This window comes from Canis lupus, chromosome 15 (genome assembly GCF_011100685.1).
Source record: "Canis lupus familiaris isolate Mischka breed German Shepherd chromosome 15, alternate assembly UU_Cfam_GSD_1.0, whole genome shotgun sequence".
In the NCBI taxonomy this organism is placed as follows: Eukaryota; Metazoa; Chordata; class Mammalia; order Carnivora; family Canidae; genus Canis; species Canis lupus.
Window position 1 is genome coordinate 3,360,678 of NC_049236.1, and position 16,109 is coordinate 3,376,786.

A 16,109-nucleotide genomic window follows, 5' to 3' on the forward strand; every position below is an offset into this window, starting at 1 on the left:
TGAATGCCGTCGCCCGCGGATGCTACTGCAGATGCGGCTGTCCGCTTGCTCGGGGTGGCGGGGGGTGGCGGGGGGGGACTCTAACTCCGCGTCCTAGAATTCCAGAAAGTCGCGAGTGTCTTCTGCGTTAGCGTCCACTGACACGCTGAGCCACTCCCTGCAGAAGCTGTTTTATGTCGTCTTTATTTTACAATGAGCAACACATGGGTTCCAAGCGCGGAGCCCGCGGGTGGGTTAAATAAAGGCGCGCTCCGGTGGCGGAGGACGCGGCGGTGCGCAGTCCGCGGGGAGGGGCGGGGCGGGGCGGGGGCGCCCCGGGGTCTCCTCCGGACCCCAGCCGAGCGGTCCTCCGCGCGCCAGGGGTCGCTGTGGCGCCGCGCGGCCGCGCCGGGTCGCTCTCGCGTGGCCGCCCCGCCTCGGGCCCCCGGGGCCGAGTGGGCGGGCACGACTGCGCCCAGGTCGCGAGGCGCCCTTCGACCAGCAGCGCCCGGGGCGGGCGGGTATAAATGGAGCGGTGGCTCCCCCGGCCGCCTCTCTCCGCCCCGGGTCGCCGCCGCCTTCGCCGCCTTCAGGCCCCGCAGCCTGAAGGAAAAACAGGAAAAGATTAAAAAAAAAAAAAAGAAAAAGGAAAAGAAAAGAAAGAAACAACAAAAACCAAAACCCGAAAACGCTTTAAAATCTTAAAAAAAAAAAAAAGCGAGAGAGAGAGAACGAAAAAGCGCATCCTCCTCAGCAGCCGCGGGGAAGTCACTCGCGCACGCTTCCGGCCTGCCCGCGCCCGTCGGTCCGGTGGTGAGCCGCCCGCCCGCGCCCACGCGCCTCCGCCCCGGCCGCCCCCGCGCCGCGTGGCAGCCCCGCGCCCGCCGCCCTCGCCCTCGCCCTCGCCCTCGCCCCCCGCGCGCCGGCCCGGGGCGCACCACGTGTCCGCGCTGCCCTTCGCCGGCCCGGCGTGGGAGGCGGCTGCGCGCCCGGCCCGCGGGGCTTGCCGAGTCGGCGCCGCCCGAGATTCGGTTTCCCTCTCCTGGCTGCTGTAATCTTAAACCGCCGGGAGCCCGAGGCCTATATTTATAGAGAAACGCGTGTCCCGGAGGCCCGCCGTGGGCACCATCGGGTTGCCCTCTTGGAGCATTTTTCTCCAAAAATTCTCTTGGAGAAATTTTTTTTTCTTAATAATTCGGAGCGGAGTCCCCGTTTTAATACGTTACTATTATTAGCTTTTTTTTTTTTTTTTTTTTTTTGGACAGCCTGCAAATTAACAAACTCCCAGGGAGGGCCATATTGTTTTTTGAGAGCCTTTTGTCTGCGGTTTTGCAGTCTCGAACGAGCTGTCCCTGAACTCCTCCTTCCGGTCCTGCGGCTCCCCGAGCCTGCCCCGGCGTCCCTAAGCTTCCCTCTGCCACCTGTGAGCCGCGGCGCGGGCCACGGCTCCGAGAAGAGCCCCTTTTGTCCTGTGTGGTCCCTATAAGAAGTTCTCCTGGCGGGGCTCGGGGTGGTGGGGGCTGGGGAGATGAACGCTGCGGCCAGCAGCTACCCCATGGCCTCCCTCTACGTGGGTGACCTGCACTCGGACGTCACCGAGGCCATGCTGTATGAAAAGTTCAGTCCTGCGGGGCCTGTGCTGTCCATCCGGGTCTGCCGCGATATGATCACCCGCCGCTCCCTGGGCTATGCCTACGTCAACTTCCAGCAGCCGGCCGACGGTGAGTAGATAAGATGCTCCATCCACAGAATCGTGGGATCCTAGGGAGCCCTGGGAGACTACCCCACGGAGGGGGCAGGGGACACACACAGGATGCCGGGGTTCAGAATGAGGATCCTGGCATCAGGTGACAGGGAGTTCCAATCTTGCTTCTTCCACCACTTGCTAACTGGGTGACCTTGGGCTAATCAGTGGTGGCGGTGGGGTCGGAACTCAAGGAGAGCGGAAAATGGGATTTGGAGAAAGTCCCTGTCAACCCCCATCGCGTACGTGGTCCTGCTTCGGCGGGACCCTGGTCAGTGAGCACCGCTCGGTCGGTGCCCCTCCACAGACCTTCCAAAAAAGGCAGAACAATGGAAACAACAATTCCTGTAAAAAAATTTTTGGATTCTAAAGCTGCTGCTCCCCTCCCCTCCCCTCCCTCCACCCCAGACTGAGCCTCTTTGCTTTTGTACTGGTAAAGGGTCTTTCAGGGCAAGTGGGAGGCAGTGGGAAGGATCCTGTTCGTTTTGCTTGAGTGGGGACTTGTGTTGGCACCACTGGCACTGCATGTGCCAGGCCAACTCCTGGGGTGGAGGAGCCCCTTACCCTCTGGACGAAGCCCCGGGCTGTGGAGAAGAAGGGATACCCCCTTGGGGTAGTCTGGGGGAAACACCATGTGGGAACGGGCCAGGCTGCTGGGGATTACGGCCTCACCTGTGGACAGAGCTTTACCCCTGTCAGAACACTTTTCCTTCATCCCCTGCAAAGAAATTGGGACTCCAGAGAGGGAAGGGGAACCCCCGAAGGCTGGAGGCTCAGTGGGGCCTGCTAGCCCACACCGGGGCCCTCGCTGCCTGGAAGCAGGGAGAGGTATGCTGCAGGCGCGGCCGAGCCAGGCCCGAGGAAACCTAATCAGGGACTGCACGTGACTTCAGATTAAAGGGAACAACTGTAGAGACCATTACGGGGAGAAACCAGCCATTCTGTGGCAAAGGATCTCTGGGTCCCTATTTTTGTCCACACTTCGTTCAGTGTCCGTGAGCCACAGAGAATGTCACTTGCCCAGGCCGCAGCTGAGACCAGAGAGTCGGACTTGTTGAGAGACACAAGGCGCTGCTACCATCAACTCTGCATGCTGCGAGCTGTGTCTGGCCAGAGGGCACCAAGGTGGCCCAGTATGGCCTGGGGGGGGGAGGGGGCGTGGGAGTAGTGGGTACATTGGCTGTTGCCTGCCTTTTTGACACTTTCTGAACAAAAGTCCTGTCACTTAGTGATAGTAGCAGAAGCTGTTGGTCAGTGCGCCTGCCAGCACATGCCTGTGCAGGACCTCTCCCTGCTATAAATAAGTGCAGCCAGATTTGTTAGGCTAAGCTGACTCGCCTTCTGCAGCGCTGTGTGGAAAGACACGAGGAGCCCTAGTGAAATGGCTCCTTCGCTGCTAATTAGCGAGACACCGGGGTCCCATCCAGGCTGTGGGTCGCAGGCAACCATCGCAAGTGACCACTCTGTCCCTGGACTTTTCCCGAGTTGGATTGACACGGTCTCTGCTTTCCCTGACCTCCTGCCACCAACTCCATACCCCACGAACCCACCCCAGAAGGTGGGAAAGGTGGTTGGAAATGAGTGAAAAGGAGATCCTCCCTTGGCTAACTGGACAGCGGAGCTTGTGGAGGGGTGGAATTAAGGAATTTGGCCTCTGTCTTAAGTGAGGTGGTAACTTGGGACAGGAGAACCCCCACCCCATCCCCTCACGGAGGACATTGTGGAGGGAGGCTGGTCATCACATCAGGAAAAGTGGCCCCCAGCTCTGGGAACTTGTTCCTCCTGGTAAGAGAAGCATTCCTGCTGACAGGTGATGGTCCGTCGGAGCTTCTGGTCCTTGAAGTGATGAGTGGTACACACGTGGATTGGTCGGGCAGCTAAGGAAGCGTCCCAGGGCACTGGATGGAGAACTGAATTCAGATTAAGAGAACTCATATTAAGACTTCCACAGAAGTCAGATTAAGACTTCAGAAGGCCTGGAAACCACTGCGTGCGGAACTAACTGCACTGTGTGCTTAGGCAGAAAGATGTGGTTTCATCCTTATCATCCTGATAATAAAAATAATGTTTCCACGTGTGACCATTAGTGTCTATCATTTTGAGGCTTTTTGAATCCATTTCTGTTCTCAGAAATCTAAGAAACTAGACTGAATTCAGGGATAGCACATTTTTCCCTGGTGAGTTGCTCCTAGGTTTTGTCCTGTCATTTGTTTCTCAGAGGGGTTGTAGACTGAATGGCAGCTAGTTGGTAATTAGACGCAATACCTTACTGAAAAATAGTCAGAAAGTCTAGATTAGTTTCTTAATCTCTAGTTTAGCTTTGTGGCTTAGCCATCCTGGACGTAAGTTCGCTCACTTTATGAAGTAGCTAGTGTCCCATCTCCCACCTACGTCACGATGGGTGGTAAGCACCGAAGTCTTCATAACTAATACAGTTTAAGTCAAGTGTGCGGCGTGAGGATTTGATCTTGGTGCCAGAAGGCCATTCAGACGATTTTGCCCAACCCCCTTCCCCACCAAGGGTGCAGGCCCAGAGGGCTCCTGGAGCCCTTGCCCAGAACATCTAACCCCCTGTGGCAACACAGGCTAGAGGGATCTGATGCCCTTTGATTTTAATAGCGTTGCCTTTTATCAGAGTGATTACCTTGAAAAGTCCTAGAGTCATCTGTTCCTGGGCTGGTGGTAATCATCTACATGAGGTGACGTTTTATATCCTTGACTGAAACGTGTTTCTCTCTTGTAGCTGAGCGGGCCTTGGATACCATGAACTTTGATGTGATTAAGGGAAAGCCAATCCGTATCATGTGGTCTCAGAGGGATCCCTCTTTGAGAAAATCTGGTGTGGGAAATGTCTTCATCAAGAATCTGGACAAATCTATAGATAACAAGGCACTTTATGATACTTTTTCTGCTTTTGGAAACATTCTGTCTTGTAAGGTAAGCATTATGGACTCATGAAAAACAAACAAACAAAAAATAGCAAAGGGGGAAAAGGCTTGGAATTGGGCGATAGGATATGGTCCTTTTCGAAATGCTGGAAATGGCTCTGAAGCCTAAAAGTTCCCTGTTCATAATCTTGTGCCACAGCCCAGCGGGACCAGCAGGTGCTTTTGGGTCTTTGTTTATTCTTCCCTCTGCCTAAAATATCCTTCCTGTTTCCTACCTTTGGAGGGCATCAAAGGGTTTCTCTTTTCTGGGGGGAGAACCAGAGCAGTGCCTCTGGTCTCCAGGCAGCTGTACTTAGTCATTTCAGAAGCATAAATTCATCCTCTTCCTTCTCCGTGCACCTGTTTATGTGGAGAATTTTGTACAACTGGCGTGGTGGTTGTTTACATGTCTGACTCCACACTAGACTGCAATTCTGCTGCAGGCTTGGAAAATGGTCTCTCTCTCTGCAGCACGGTGGCTTTGCTCCTAAACCTCAATGTCTTTTAATGAAATAAAACATTGGAAATAGAAGCAGCCTAATAGTGGCTGCCACTTATAAATGGAACATCACTAGGTGCCTGGTGGTGCTCTCAAGTGTCCGGAAAACTTTACCTGCAGTAGTCTCCTCTCTTTGGACCGTGGATGGGCTTCGGGGCCTCTTAGACGCAGGAAACTCTGAGTAGACAGTAGATGACCATGTGGTTCTTAAATCTCTGGAGATGCCTGCGGTGCTAAAGTGGTCTGCTTTGTCTTCGACAGGTGGTGTGTGATGAGAACGGCTCTAAGGGTTATGCCTTTGTCCACTTCGAGACCCAAGAGGCTGCTGACAAGGCCATCGAGAAGATGAACGGCATGCTCCTCAATGACCGCAAAGTGTGAGTGTCCCAGTCCGGAGCAACAGCCATCGCATGAGCCAGCCGTGGCCCCACCTCGGTATTAACTGGCACACACAAGGCGGCTACTGGTTCTCTCGGCCCAAGTGTGGCCTGCTCCTACCTCTCCACTCCAGGGCTGGTGAGTCTCCCTGCCCGAGCCGTGGCAGCCCTTTTGACTCGCCAAGGTGGGCTTCCTGCCCAAGCCATGGCCTGCCTGCCGCCTCTCCCTTAAAAGCATCATCTGTCCGTGGGTTTTGTGAGCACCGGCAAACTGGGGCTTGCTGGATGGCAGCTCTGAGCCCTCTTTGATCAGGGGTCTTGGCCAGCGGCAGAGTGGAGAGGGCCCTGGACTGACCAGGAGCTGTGTACTAGCCATATGACCGTGGCCTTACCGTGACTCAGGTCTGTCTATAGGGTCATTTGCTAGGGGTTGATGCCAAATTGTCCCCAGATCTCCACTTGGCTAACTTATAACTCGGTGGCCTTCTAGAAGGCTGGCTCTACAGTAATACTTAATTTGGTTATAATGAAAAAAATCTCATCTGATGGCAGAAGACACTGTTCATAATAGACCTTGTCGCTCTGGTGTGGTTATTGCAGAATGAGGGGCGGGGTGGATCCTAGCTAAGCCATGCAGGGAGAGAAGGGACCATAAGTCTTGGCTATAACAAGCAAAAATCATGTCTGTTCTTTGTGGGGCACCTTGTTGTCTTGAACAGACCAGGGGATGGATTGCACTGATAATGTGTGTACGTGGCCAGTGGTCAGGTCTTCCAGAGGTACCACTGAAAAGAGATCTGAAGATTTTCAGCGTATGGATACATTTTCCCACTGAATATAAACCATACCTGGATGAGTCACGTGCCAAAGCCAAGGCTACCTCATAGTTCACTCTAGCAGTCTCACCCCCTAGCACTAACCACTGTTAACAGTTTGGTTTGTATCCTTCCAGACATTTTCTATGCATTTACATAGATGCACAGAAATGAACGTTTTAAAAACATGGTCATCAGGTTTCTTCACGAAGGCAGTGTGATGTGGTAGGAGTAGCCCTGGTCTGAGCCAGGAGTCCTGGGGCTGGTCCTTGTAGGACAGTCCTGCCTCTCTCTTTCTGCTGGGGAGTTGGGACATCTCTGAGCTTGCTCTCGGTGGTTGGATGGGGACTCGTGTATTTTAACCTCTCCTGTCAGCCTTTAACCTATATTCCTCTGAGCCCCTGGAAATCATGATTTGTTCCTCTGGGTGTTCACTGTTCTCCATGGTTTCTTTTTAGGTTTGTGGGCAGATTCAAGTCTCGAAAAGAGCGGGAAGCTGAGCTTGGAGCCAAAGCCAAAGAGTTCACCAATGTCTATATCAAAAACTTTGGGGAAGAGGTGGATGATGAGAGTCTGAAAGAGCTCTTTAGCCAGTTTGGTAAGTTGGGCTTCTCTGCCTCATGTGCCCCCTTCCTCAATGCACCAGACCTAGAAGTCCTATATCTTAGTTGTTTAAGAGGTGAGGGCGCCTAGGTCCGGAAATAAACTACTATGTGTGGCAGGATCACAGGTTAGATAGAAATAGACACTTGGTTTCATCCTACCTCATTCCCAGCCAGCCCCAGGACCGTCTCAGTAGTTTGGTCAGAAGTAGAAAGCCAGGCACAGCGCCTCTTTGTAGAGCCCGTCTGGGTTTAGCAAGAGTTGGCTTCATTTGGGCTCCTAGAGAAGCTTTCTCTCCTTGAGCTGTAACAGAGATGGTGTTACTAATAGTTCTGTCCTTTGGTAATAGGTAAGACCCTAAGTGTCAAGGTGATGAGAGATCCCAGTGGGAAATCCAAAGGCTTTGGCTTTGTGAGTTACGAAAAGCACGAGGATGCCAATAAGGTGAGAGTACCACAGGGGTTGGGGAACCATTTGCAGGAAATGGCCCCCGAGTGTGGGCAGGGCCTGGCTGGCACACAGTAGAATGGAGCTGGCATTGCCCAAGCATTCGTAGTGATGTAGTTCTGGCCTGAGGGATTTTGCATGGTAACCCACCTTTACGTTCCCAAAGCACTTGGCACCTTCCTGTCCCCTCTGCTGTTCAGCACTGTAGGTTGAAAGAACAGGATGGGTGTTTGCTCCCCTTCATAGCGAGGGGACTCAGGCCCCAGGAGTGCTGACGTGCTGACGGTAGCAGCAGCTGCTTCTAGGCAAAGCGTGATGCTGGGCTCGCGGTGTCCATCACTCACTCCCCACAGGAGAGCCTGAGAGACTTAGTGACAGCCAGATTAGCAGCTTCGGCTCATGTCTGCCGTGCCTGTATTTATAAAATTACCATTTTTTTCTGTATCCTCTGGACCAATAACCCATTTAAGTAGTAACCCCATTTTACTCATGAGGAAGTTTGGATTTGCTCAGCTGACTTCAGAGATGGAATGAAATTAGTTCTTAGCCCTGTAGGAAAGAGTTCCTTCTCTCTGAATATTTGGTGGGACATTAGGCCCCCAGAGCAAGGCCCCTGCCTGTACGTGGGGATTTTAAGACCTGTGTTTCCTCTTTAGGCTGTGGAAGAGATGAATGGAAAAGAAATCAGTGGGAAAGTCATTTTTGTAGGCCGTGCACAGAAGAAAGTGGAGCGGCAGGCGGAGTTAAAGCGGAAATTTGAACAGTTGAAACAAGAGAGAATTAGTCGGTATCAGGTGAGAGGTGGTCCTGGCCCAGCCTCCTGTCCAGGGCTTTCCTAGCAAACACTGGCAGGCTTTCTCTTTGGGCCTAGGGATCTGTCTCTTCCTCTCCTTTCTCCCAAGATCCTCAGGTTTATTTTATTTTATTTTATTTTTTTAAATTTTTATTTATTTATGGTAGTCACAGAGAGAGAGAGAGAGAGAGAGGCAGAGACACAGGCAGAGGGAGAAGCAGGCTCCATGCACCAGGAGCCCGACGTGGGATTCGATCCCGGGTCTCCAGGATCGCGCCCTGGGCCAAAGGCAGGCGCTAACCGCTGCGCCACCCAGGGATCCCAAGATCCTCAGGTTTAAAAGGAAATGCCTACCAGATAGAACAGCAGTTTTAGAACAAGGGCAGAAGATGGACTTACTCATTTAGAGACTCATTCCGGAAGCTTCAGTGTGTTCTTAAATGATTGCCATTTGTGGAAGTGGTGGCAAGAGGCCTGCGGGGGCCGGTGGTCGGCCAGAGCAGCTGTGCAGAAGGCCAAGCCTATGGGTCTTGTCAGTCTGCGGCAGGAGTCTCAACCCTGAGCCTGCACCAGAATCCCCTGTGGGGCTTGGGAAAACATGGCTTCAAGACCCACCCCCCACCCCCCCCCCCACCAATTTCTGATTCAGTGGATTGGGGTTTTAGCCCGAGAATCTGCTTTTCTAAGAAGTACCTGAGGAGGGGGCTGCCGCTGGTCTAGGGGACCGCATTTTAAGAACCTGTGTCTTGGGGCATCTGGGCGGTACAGACCTGCGTTAACAGTGATCCTTCTGCTTCAGGGGGTGAATCTCTACATTAAGAACTTGGATGACACCATTGATGATGAGAAGTTAAGGAAAGAGTTTTCTCCTTTTGGATCAATCACCAGTGCAAAGGTATTTTATTCTGAGATCTGGGATCAAAAGTAGAAATGACCATTTTTTAGAGGTTTATTGGCATTTGTTTCATTGAAGGAGTAGAATCTAAATTGTGTTCCTTTTGGAGAATAGATACTATGTTTATCTGGCAAATTCCTCCTGGCCTTCATTACACATCTAGGCATGTGCTCCGGTTAGGTGAACACTGTGAACACTGCGCTGTCCCCCAGGCATGGAGGTGTGGGGTGAATCTGAGCAGCCCCTCCTGCCCACCCCTAAGCACCTGAATCTTTCCCATTCTTTGCTGCTCTGTGCTGGTGTGGGGACAGACGGTGCAACAGTACAAGCAGAGGAAATCCAGACAGGTTGTTTTCCATTTGTCTTGGGGCCTGTCTCTACGACTCTGCCACACCTTGTCGTGGACAAAGGTACTCTGAGGACTTGGGAGCCAGGGTTAGGAACTTCCATCCTGGCCTTAGGGAACAAAAGGCAAGGAAAGGGAGTGGAAAGATGGCTCTTGCACGTTTTGCAATGTGCATTATTTGCTTGGTTTTCTCTGATAATCCTATCAACTGATGCAGCAGGGTGAGCTTGGCTGAGTCCCCTTCTAAAGATAAGGAATTGAAGTCCTTGAGCTTGAGAACACTGGTTACGTGAGGAATATCGGCCGCATGGCCTTGGTCTGTGGGGGATGTGTTGGGAAGTGATGATGTGTGGAATTCTGGGGTCCTAGCCCGATGCAGACACTGTTGCTGTACCCTAGAGCTATAGCACATATCAGAGTCTTGCCATGGAAGAGAATGGAGGCCGAGTGGGCTGGTTAAGACTTGGTGACCATGCGTTGGCCCGAACCTTAAGTCCTACACAACCTGAGAATGTCACAAAAGGAGCATTAGTTGTAGCAGGAAGTTGATCAGAGGCCACCCTATTGGAGTTCCTTGTTTCCTCGCCCCTTCCCTCTTATCACCTCCTTGACTGGCCTTCCTCAGTGTGAGGAATGATGCTCTCCTTGCTTATCAGCACAATGTTCGGGTTGGCATTTGTAGGAAGAGAACAAAAGAGCTGTGTCTTTAAGTTTCCCAGGCCCCATGTTCAAGATGAGGGTGCTGTGTTTTCATACGTACTTTGGCCCACCTCACTGGTAGAGAGCTGTTGCGTTGATACACATCCTTCCATGTCAGGAGGCTGTCGAGGCACCAAGCTAGACACAAAATGGGGCCAAACGCACAATGTCCTGTTGCTACCAATGTTTCCAAGGAGATAGGCCAGGGGAAAGCCACAAAGTCACCTTTTCAGATAAGGAAAAGGACTATCTAAAAGACGAGCTGTATGTGGGAACCTGTGGCTTTGTGGCAATTTGCTTTAGGGGATACCATGGCCATTGAGGCTCAGAGAGGGCAAGTGTTTATTAAGATCATATAGCATATGGGCGCCTAGGTGGCTCCGTTGATTAAGCATCTTGATTTTGGCTCAGGTCATGATTTCAGGGTCTTGAGATCAAACCTTATGTGTGGGCTCTGAGCGGAGTGTAGAGCCTGCTTTTAAGATTCTCTCCCTCTCCCTCTGCCCACCGCCCCCATAACCGTGCCCATACCTACTCCCATGTGCGCATGGACTCAGATTTTTTTTTGAAAAAAAGATCACACAACTCAGGAATTGGCTGAACTGGGCCTAGAATCCAGCTGTCTCTCCTAGCTGGTCCTCTTTCTGCTGTTAATTCCCGTCGAATTAATGGTGGCAGTCATTGGTTTTGTAACTCCTGCTACCCACATGTGGTATTTCAAAAACATGTCCTAACTCTGCTAAGAGATGGTAAAAGTTTTGTTCACCAAGGTCTTGGTTCAGATGAGATCTATAGGTAAACAGCTGAACACTGTTCAGATCTCTCGTGGATACCAAGAAACAGCTTTTGGGTTCCGGGTTTACCCATTAGCCATATCATAGTGTTTAGAAACTTGAGATCACCTGGGGATCTAACAAAGAAAGTGCCTAGGCCCTGTCCTTAGAAGTTGTGACTTACTTGGTCTGGAGTACCCTTGCCCTAGACTTTGGAACTATTGCGGCAGAAACCAGGTTTTTTGGCTCTTAATAGCTGTCCCCTAACATAGAACATCTTTTCCTTAAGTAGCCGGTCCCTTTGTAGGTAATGTTGGAGGATGGGAGAAGCAAAGGGTTTGGCTTTGTCTGCTTCTCATCTCCTGAAGAGGCGACCAAAGCAGTCACTGAGATGAATGGACGCATCGTGGGCTCCAAGCCACTGTATGTCGCCTTGGCGCAGAGGAAGGAAGAGAGAAAAGCTCATCTGACCAACCAGTATATGCAGCGGGTGGCTGGAATGAGAGCGCTCCCTGCCAATGCCATCTTAAATCAGTTCCAGCCTGCAGCTGGTGGTTACTTTGTGCCAGCAGTTCCACAGGTGGGTCTGCTTGTGCTCAGGGATCTTTGGAACCTGCCCCCTGACGGCTGTTCCTGTAGCCTGTGGTGGTTGGGGGGGGGGGGGGGGGGGGGAGTTCAGATTGTCAGAGGACCCATGAAAATGAAGATCTATTCATTCTCTCTCACTTACTTGCAGGCAGTAGTGAGTTAGAATGAAAGAATCCCCAGTAACCTGCCTTCCCTCCCTGGGGCCTTTGAGGATTGAGAGAGCTTCTGCTCGAATAATTAGTCTCGGGCCTGGCAGTGAGATGAGATGAGCTACTTCTCTCCTGTGACATAAGGTCCTTCAAATAAAAGGGCCTGGATGCTCTTTCCTGCAGGCTCAGGGAAGACCTCCATACTACACCCCTAACCAGTTAGCACAGATGAGGCCAAATCCACGCTGGCAGCAAGGTGGGAGACCTCAAGGTAGGTGGTGGGGAACGTGATTTGATCACCCGGGGTATGCCTGTCCTGGTCTCCCCACCCCCTCTGAGGCGCAGCCGAGGCTCCAGTCCCCATGCTTCATAGGTGATGCACAATTTTTGTCTTCACCAGGCTTCCAAGGAATGCCAAGTGCTATACGCCAGTCTGGGCCTCGTCCAGCTCTTCGCCATCTGGCTCCAACTGGTAATGCTCCGGCCTCTCGTGGCCTCCCTACTACTGCTCAGAGAGTCGGTGAGCAAACTGGCCTTGAGTGTGGCCTGGGGATGAGGGAGTCAGGTTGGCTAGGCTCTGCCCAGGGTTGGTCAGTTTGTTGGGCTCATGTTCCAGTTCTGGTTCCATAATCTTAGCCGTGTGCTCTGGTTGGCACTTGAGCAGAGAAACAACGGGAGTTCTAGGAGTGTCGGTGACTTAAGATTTTTTGCTCATTGGACTCACGTGAAAAGAGGTTAATTATAGAAGCTTGTTAGCTGGATGACTACGGAGGCAGCCTCTTCTTTTGGGCGGGGTTGGGAGATGGAAGGAAACTGTTCTTCACAGAATATGTCCTGTATTCCAAGAGGCGGAAAGAGTTGTGTGCTCTCTGTTGGCTGCTCCTTGAAAGGAGCGGCAGCGGCCCTGTGTGCGATGTGTTGCGTGAATATGCTTTGGAAGTGCTCCTTCCGTGGGACGTGGCCAGTTGGACATCTGCGCCGACACTGATGTGCATTTGCTGGTCTGTTGTAGGGTCTGAGTGCCCGGACCGCTTGGCTATGGACTTTGGTGGGGCTGGCGCCGCCCAGCAAGGGCTGACTGACGGCTGCCAGTCTGGAGGTGGTATTGGATGCACACGGAATGGGGAAAGATGGGATTGACGGGCCTTTGCTCAGACTGATGAGCTTTAATTTTGCTTGTTCTTCTCCAAAGGTGTGCCCACAGCCGTGCAGACCTTAGCACCTCGTGCTGCTGTCGCCGCTGCTGCCCCTCGGGCTGTCGCACCTTACAAATATGCCTCCAGTGTCCGCAGCCCTCACCCCGCCATCCAGCCTTTGCAGGTGAGGCCTGCCAAAAAGAATGCTAAAAGGATTTCCCGTGTTTGCTCTTGGTTGAAAAGATGCCTTGCTTTGATTCCTCCAACAGGTATAAATGCCTGCTCCGTGTCAGGGTGCTGTGTTTTCTGTGATGACACTGCCTTTGAGGGGCTCTCTGTACTGGGAGAGAAAGGGCTGGAAAGTATTCTTCTCTTGTAATAGTCCACTCAGGAATGCCCCGGCAGAAACAGCTGGTGTTTCTGCCCTCTTTTTTTTTTTTTTTTTTTTTTTTTTTTAAAGCAACCTGTGTGTGCTTGCTTAGCTTGTTGAGCTTCTTACGTCCACTGCCAAGTTGATCCTTAGCTGCTCGGCAAGATTGGGACATGAAGGCAGGAAACAGCTTCGTGTGACAGATGAGAAGTTCAGCTTCAGAGATCGTGGGTCGGGGTCGGGGGACTGGCCCCAGAGCCCAGCAGTAATTTGCTTAAAGGAGCCACACACTGCCTTGTGGCCTCTGAGCTTGCTTGCTCCTGCTTCACACTCTAAGTAAGAGATGCCTCAGAACATTGCTCGTGTGAAGTCATTTGTACTTTCAGAGCCTTACTTGTAATTTTAGGGCTGTGACTGGCCTTGGCCATGCATGTTGACAGTCCTCAAGCATTTGATAGAATAAAAACACTGGGTACAAATTTGATGATTGCTGAGCCTTGTAGGTTTATTTTCTTACTCATTTCCCTTTCTCTCCTAATAGCATGCTGTTTTTATTGTATTTGGTTTTGTGTTCATGCCTGTACCACTCTTGCCCATGTAGCACCCTCATCCCCCAAGCTTACAGTTAGTTCCTTGGCAGCAAGGACAGCCACCTTCATCTCTGTCACATTAGTAGGCTTTCAGATTGGCCGGACGGAGGACCATCAAGTATCCTTTCCTTGTTGCTAACCTGCTGCCTCTCCTGGTTCCTAGGCCCCCCAGCCTGCCGTCCATGTACAGGGGCAGGAGCCCCTGACCGCCTCCATGCTGGCTGCAGCACCCCCCCAGGAGCAGAAGCAGATGCTGGGTGAGTGACCCACGTATTTGCAGAAGAGGAGGCCAGAGCCTGGTGTTGACCTGAACACCAGCACCCATTCCGCACTGGGATTCAACCAGTTTTCAATTAAACATCTTCCCCCAGGAGAACGTTTGTTCCCACTCATCCAAACCATGCATTCAAACCTGGCTGGAAAAATCACAGGCATGCTGCTGGAGATCGACAACTCTGAGCTGCTGCACATGCTGGAGTCCCCTGAGTCTCTCCGCTCCAAGGTGAGCTGGCCCCGAGATGCTGCAGCTTTTGCTTGCTCCAGCTGGGACGACAAGGGGTGGCCTCAGCACTGGGTGTGGCGGAGAGAGGATCAGCCATCTCCTGACCGTCTCCTCACCTGTGATGTGAGGGCTACTGTAGGGTGGAAATTAGAAAAAGCAAGCGGGCTGCACCAGGAGACACCACTGCTGGGCCCGGGCACCTGGGAGGGGCCGAGGACCTCTCGTCCAATGTCACTAACCACCTGGAGATTCCTCACAGGTGGATGAAGCTGTGGCGGTTCTACAGGCTCATCATGCCAAGAAAGAAGCTGCCCAGAAGGTGGGCGCTGTTGCTGCTGCTACCTCTTAGACAAGGAAAAACCGTATGTTTGGCTGTTTTTGTTTTCTGCAGTGGCTTTGACTTGTGACTATCTTTCTAAAAGATGAGGGGCAGCGCATATAGAGAGCCATGTTTTTTGCCATCATAACCTGATAACTTTTGGGCAGGCTATCACCTGGGTTTTCTCCAGAAGGAGCACCTGGTTAGATCTTTCTCAAGAAAGACCTTTTTGGTTTAGAGTAATGACAGATACACAAGGTGGTGTCGTAATCAGATCCCACAGCCTCATTTCTATGTACTTCTTGGTTTGGCTTGAGGTTGGTGAGGTCAGCTGTCTGTGCAGCCATGGCTTGGCTCTGGGAACACAAGGCACACAAGCCCTGGTGTCGGAGTGGGACAGGCAGACACACCTGACAACAGTTACAGGATGTGTTCTAGTTGACTTCTGACCCTGGGGCCTGTGGCCCCCCCGTCTGCAGGGGCGGGGGTGAGTGAAGCTTATCTGGGACCTCTGACAAGGACTGGTGGGTGCCTTCTGATGGAGGGAGGAGAGAACCAGATGAACCACAGGCAGAAGCCAGGGAAAAGGACACGTGGTAAGGGCCCAGACCCTTCATTTGGAATTTAAACAAAGAGAATGGTAGCTTTGAGTACAGGGTGGCCAGGAAGGGCCCGGGGCTTTATGGGACCTAGCTAGCCTCAGAGTGGGTGCTTCTCAGCCAGGGGTGCCCCCTCACAGGACATTTGCCAACAGAGACCTAATTTTGGTTGTCAACTGGAGATCGGTCACTGGTATCTAGTGGGTAGAGGCTGGGGATCCTGCCAAATGTCCATACGCACTGCTCTCTGCAGTACTTCCTTTTAAAAGCCAGAGATTTCAGTGCATCTCTAAAGTTTTTATTTATGCTGGTGCTTTTCTTTTCAGGATTCAAAAGCCAAATAACCCCTCCTGGAATTCAGCTCAAGGTTTGAAGATTTCTAGCGTGTCCTATGGACCTCAACACCAGGAACCACAAATTGGAAATTTAATAGGTCATTTTGTATCAAAAGGTCAATTATGAAGCACCTAGAATTTTTCAATTTAAAGAATATATTCTCTGGGTTCTGCTTTGGCCCAGACAGTGTTAACTTTTTTTTTCTATTGTGGGTTTTGATTTTTTCCCCCAGAAATTGGTTTTATTTGATGTACCCAAGTCTTAAGTTTCTCAATAAAGAAAAAAATCTCCATAAAACTGCCTGTCCTGTTTCAAGCAGACCAGTTCTATTCTGTTAATAAGTTCAGTTTTCACTGGAAGTAATTTTAGGATGTATTTAGACTCCAGTGAAGTTCTGTAAAGCTTATCCTTTCCTGATGGTTATAAACACACTATTCTGGGTCAGCAAGGTATGTGGAGCTGTCCCATTGCATTCTGTCGTGGGAGGACCTTTAGGATGGACCCCCATTTAACTTATAGGAGATAGGAGTCTGATCATTGCAGACCTGGCATCTGGCACAGGAGAATCGAGTGGAGGGTGAGGTTGGCACATGTCTGAAGGATGTACGGTGAGATAGGCGGAA

At 51.7% G+C, this 16,109-nt stretch overlaps 1 protein-coding gene and 1 non-coding gene across 8 annotated transcripts; both read left to right on the top strand.

Annotated features, from left to right (window-relative positions):
- Nucleotides 1-510: 510 nt before the first annotated feature.
- Nucleotides 511-15,783, top strand: PABPC4 (poly(A) binding protein cytoplasmic 4). 7 transcript variants are annotated; one of them, XM_038557812.1, is made up of 16 exons: nucleotides 512-1,700; nucleotides 4,467-4,660; nucleotides 5,411-5,526; nucleotides 6,800-6,939; nucleotides 7,294-7,388; nucleotides 8,048-8,185; nucleotides 8,984-9,079; nucleotides 11,205-11,477; nucleotides 11,818-11,890; nucleotides 12,035-12,106; nucleotides 12,647-12,733; nucleotides 12,827-12,954; nucleotides 13,894-13,987; nucleotides 14,102-14,232; nucleotides 14,492-14,594; nucleotides 15,477-15,783. In XM_038557812.1, exons 1-15 carry the CDS (start codon nucleotides 1,508-1,510, stop codon nucleotides 14,579-14,581), a joined length of 1,920 nt encoding a protein of 639 aa, XP_038413740.1. In that variant the 5' UTR covers nucleotides 512-1,507; the 3' UTR covers nucleotides 14,582-14,594; nucleotides 15,477-15,783. The 7 variants fall into 7 exon arrangements, with proteins under 7 accessions (XP_038413742.1, XP_038413740.1, XP_038413737.1 ...); XM_038557809.1 differs by having other exon boundaries at nucleotides 515-1,700; nucleotides 11,818-11,905; nucleotides 12,035-12,154; nucleotides 14,492-14,551; XM_038557810.1 differs by having other exon boundaries at nucleotides 515-1,700; nucleotides 12,035-12,154.
- Nucleotides 9,341-9,475, top strand: LOC119869431. The gene has a single exon (XR_005371001.1). It is a non-coding gene; the product is annotated as a small nucleolar RNA SNORA55 (small nucleolar RNA).
- Nucleotides 15,784-16,109: the final 326 nt, after the last annotated feature.